Raw genomic sequence first — 5110 nt, forward strand, 5'->3', positions numbered from 1 at the left:
TGAGTATTAGCAACTTCGCCATATTTAACTCATTTTTTTTTTCATCAGCAAAAATTACTTTAACTTATATATTACAAAACTAAAATTTTAAACTTATAAATTTTGGCAGTTAAACAGATAGAAATATTATACAGAAAATCTCTATGAGAGACAATTTTACTAGAGTTGAATAAATATACTGCAAATTATAAAAATGTTACCTCTATGAATTATGGTTGACAAATATAGATTTACTACGAAATTAAGGATAAACTAATATATATTACATGTTTTACTTTGATGTCTAAATTTTATAAATATGTAAAGTTTATTGGTCACGTCATATTACATGTTTTACTTTGATGTCTAATTTTTATAAATATGCAAAATCTATTGGTCACGTCAGACAGATCACATAATATAGTGTGAGCCATCTAACCGAATAGAATTAACACATCAAGTTATATTAAAAAGATATGCAACAAATAAGATAAATTCATTTAAGTTATAATATACATTAAATAGGACAATTATACAATAATAAAGTATGCTTTTATCAATATACTAATTACATTGAAACAGAGAACTTAGTTCATCGTTGGAGAACCTTTTACAAGTACACTCCCGACAGAGAACTAAGGATCGAACACCCTATAGACAGAGATGAAAACACGATCGAAGTTGAAGTATCAATAGTTCCGCTAATAACAGATACTGTTTAAATTTTAAATTCTATACAAGTACACAAAGAAAATTGTATTTGTAAAACATAAATGTTATAATATATTTATATCTAAATATAGATTTGTCTTTTGTTAAAATTCATATTTAAATGGTTCAAATATAAAAAAGAATGAAAGAACAGGAAAACAATAAATATGGTACAAAGTTTCGTTTATGTTTAATAACACTTAAGCAAAAGTAAATATAACAAAATCTGAAGTTGTGAAAAATCAAAATAGAAATAATAATTGTTTAGCTCTGGAAAAGTTTTATGGTCTTGCTAAATAATTTTGTAATTATAGTTTGATTTCTTTTAGAATAGTTGCATTCGTAGAACTCATTTTTAGTTTGGTCGTTTTTTTCCTATGGATGCATAGAATGTTATATATAGGGTTATGGAGAGTGGTTAAGTCATCAAAAGCAATATAGTTTTAATACTCACCACATTTCATCCATCACTCTTTCTCTGTCACGATCACACCCACAACAGCTTCAATGACGAATCCAGTTGGTTTGAGATTGATGATGTTTATGGTGTGTGTGGTGTTGCAGGTTGTTAATGGAGAACACCAAACGACATGCATTCCAAAGGAGAGGGAAGCACTCCTCCAATTCAAGGCTGCCATTGTCGACGACGGCATGCTCTCCTCCTGGACCACTCCCGACTGCTGCCAGTGGGAGGGGATTCGCTGCAGCAACCTCACCGCCCATGTTCTAGGCCTCCACCTTCCTGGAGAATTTGATGTTTATGAAGAAATAACTGAAGAAATAACTAATCGTTATATGAGGGGAGAGATCCAGAAATCGTTGATGGAGTTGCGACAATTAGAGTATTTGAACCTCAGTTCCAATGATTTTCAAGACAGTCACATCCCAGAGTTTCTTGGTTCTCTGACAAACTTGAAATACCTTGATCTCTCTTCATGTGTTTTTGGCGGAGAAATTCCAACTCTGTTTGGCTCTCTTTCTCATTTGAGATACTTAAATCTTGGTCAAAATTCTCTGGAGGGCTCAATCCCTTGTCAGCTTGGAAATCTCTCCCAGTTGCATGAGCTCTATCTTGCAAGGAATTCTTTTGAAGGAAATATACCATCTCAGCTTGGAAATCTCTCTCAGTTGCAATACCTTGATATCCGATTTAATTCTTTTAAAGGAAATGGTATCAAAATTGACGATGGAGGTCAGTGGCTCTCAAATCTCATTTCTTTAACTCATCTTTACTTGTACTCTGTATCAAGTCTTGATCGTTCTCATAGTTGGTTGCAAGCGATTCTCAACCTACCAAAACTAAGAGAACTAGATTTAAAAGATTGTAGCCTTTCTGATCATTTCATTATGTCATCCAAGCCTTCTCATTTCAATTCTTCTACTTCCCTCTCCGTCCTTCATCTTTCCGGAAACACCTTCACATCACCAATGGTATTCCACTGGGTCTCAAACTTCACTTCCAACCTTGTTGAGCTTAACCTTGATGGTAACTTCTTGGAGGGTTCCACATCAAGTCATTTTGGCATGGTCATGAATTCGCTTAGGAACCTTGACCTCTCCTATAATTATTTCAAGGCCAGGGATTTGAAATCCTTCACGAATATATGCACCTTATCTTCTTTATACTTGAATCAAAACAATTTGAGTGAAGACCTCACATCCATTATTGATCATTTGTCTAGTGGTTGCGTTAAACACTCATTGCAAGAATTGGATCTGTCAAGTAATCACATCACTGGCACTTTGTCTGAGCTTTCAGTATTTTCATCTTTAAAAATATTGTTTCTGGAACAAAATCATTTAAGTGGAAAGATATCTCGAGACATCATATTACCACCTCAGTTGGAGTCCTTCTCAATTCAAATGAACTTTTTTGAAGGTGGAATTCTAAAATCATTTGGGAATGCATGTGCTTTGCGCTCATTGGATATATCTTCTAATAACTTGAATGAAGAGTTTTCACTGATAATTCATCACTTATCTGGATGTGTTAGAAACTCATTACAAGAATTGAGCTTGAGTAATAATAAGATAAATGGTACGCTTCCTGACCTTTCAGTATTTTTAACTTTGAAAAGATTAGATCTTACTCAAAATCAATTAAGTGGAAAAATATCTGAAGGTAGCAAATTGCCATCTTCATTGGAGTATTTGTTTACCAACTTAAACAATTTTGAAGGTGGAATTCCAAAATCATTTGGGAATGCATGTGCTTTACGTTTATTGGATATGTCACGAAATAGCTTGAGTGAAGAGTTTCCGAGGATAATCCATCATTTGTCTGGATGTGCTAGATATTCATTAGAAAAATTATATCTAGATACGAACCAGATCAATGGCACACTACCTGACTTCTCAACATTCACATCCTTAAAAGAGTTATATCTTTCTCAAAATAAGCTAAATGGAGAGATACCTGAGGATATTCAATTTCCACCACAGTTAGAGAAACTCTACATGGAGTCAAATTCTTTAAAAGGTGTTCTCACTGACTACCATTTCGCTAATATGTCCAAGTTACAACGACTGTTTTTATCTGACAACTCATTGGCCTTGACATTTACCCAAAATTGGGTCCCACCTTTTCAGTTGCTCACCATAAATTTGAGATCTTGCAAGCTAGGTCCAACATTTCCCAAATGGTTGCAGACACAAAATAAATTTTTCATTATTGACATTTCAAATGCTTCAATATCAGATATTGTTCCAGAGTGGTTTTGGGCTAAATTACCATTATTAAACGATTGGTTGCATATTAATATTTCATACAACAATTTACAAGGTATAATTCCAAATTTTCCACAAAAGAATCATTTTTATGAGATGTTACTTGGATCAAATCAATTTGAAGGCCCTATTCCTCTATTCCTTCGAGATTCTTTTAATCTCGATTTATCCAAAAATAAATTCTCAAATTCTATTTTGTTTTTATGTGGGAATGGTACAATTGAGACTTTATACCTGTTGGACCTTTCACATAATCAATTATCCGGGAAAATTCCAAATTGTTGGAGTCATTTCAAGTCATTAACTTATTTGGATATGAGTCACAATAAATTTTTAGGAAAGGTTCCTACTTCAATGGGTTTACTTTTTCATCTTCAAGCATTGTTGTTGAGAAACAACAACTTAACAAATGAGATCCCTTTTTCTTTGAGGAGATGCACAAAGCTTGTAATGTTAGATCTGGCAGAAAACAAATTAACTGGACCTTTTCCTGCTTGGATTGGGAGTAATTTGAAAAAGCTACAAATTTTAATTTTGGGAAGTAATAACTTTTATGGAACTTTACCAACACAAATTTGCTATCTCAAAAATATGCAGCTCTTGGATCTCTCAATCAACAACTTATTTGGACAAATTCCTAAATGCATAAAATTTTTTGTTGCAATGGCTAAAAAGGTTTCAAACGATGATCATCAATATGATTTTAAAATAGGGATAATGAGTGGCTCTGATTTGTTTTTTTTGAATGATTTTTTCATGTGGAAAGGTTCAAAACAAATGTTCATGAACAATGGGTTGTCTCTTTTAAGAAGCATTGATCTCTCAAGCAATCACTTTTCAAAAGAAATTCCAGTGGAAATAGAGGATTTATTTGAATTGGTTTCATTGAATTTATCAAGAAACAATTTAATAGGAAACATTCCTTCAAATATTGGAAAGCTTGCATCGCTTGAATTTTTGGATCTTTCAAGAAACCAATTAGTTGGTTCAATTCCTACTAGTCTTACTCAAATTGACCGTCTCGGCATGTTAGATTTGTCACATAACTATTTATCTGGAAAAATTCCAATTAGCACACAATTACAAAGTTTCAATCCATCGAGTTATGAGGATAATCTCGATCTTTGTGGATTACCACTGGAGACATTGTGTATTAAAGAGGAACCTTCAAATGCCGAAGTTCATGAAGATGAATATTCATTGTTCAATAATGATTTTTTCATAAGTATGGCATTTGGATTTGTTGTAAGCTTCTGGATGGTATTCGGCTCAATTTTATTCAAGCGTTCTTGGCGACATGCCTATTTCAACTTCTTGAACAATTTAGCAAACAATGTTCATGTCAAAGTAGCGGTCTTTCTCAAACTACTTACCGTGGATAAAACTTAGCAGGTAATGATGTTTTAGTCCTTTTATTATTTATATGATACACAAGTTTTTATTTATTACTTCTCTAATATCTATTCATTAAATTAAAATTAACAAATAATGATAGTATCTAGAACTAATTTTTTTATGATTATTCTTTAAAATAAGTTATTTCTTAATAAATTAAACTGGTGTATACTTTTTTTATATGTTTGTGAAATCTGTATATTTTAAATAAGTGGTTTTTAAAAAATAAGTATTTAAAAGGCATGTTTTAAGTTTAAATAGTGTTTCTTTGCGAGTCTCTAAATCTTTTTATTTCATT

General features: G+C 32.3%; 1 protein-coding gene across 1 annotated transcript; it reads left to right on the forward strand.

The window, feature by feature from the left end:
- Window positions 1-1137: 1137 nt before the first annotated feature.
- LOC137836474 (receptor-like protein EIX2) lies at window positions 1138-4806 on the forward strand. The gene is made up of 2 exons (XM_068645170.1): window positions 1138-3373; window positions 3668-4806. The coding sequence occupies exons 1-2, from the start codon at window positions 1198-1200 to the stop codon at window positions 4804-4806; spliced, it is 3315 nt and encodes a 1104-aa protein (XP_068501271.1). The 5' UTR covers window positions 1138-1197.
- The last annotated feature ends 304 nt before the right edge of the window (window positions 4807-5110 follow it).

The sequence above is a fragment of the Phaseolus vulgaris genome, chromosome 4 (genome assembly GCF_000499845.2).
Source record: "Phaseolus vulgaris cultivar G19833 chromosome 4, P. vulgaris v2.0, whole genome shotgun sequence".
Lineage (NCBI taxonomy): Eukaryota > Viridiplantae > Streptophyta > Magnoliopsida > Fabales > Fabaceae > Phaseolus > Phaseolus vulgaris.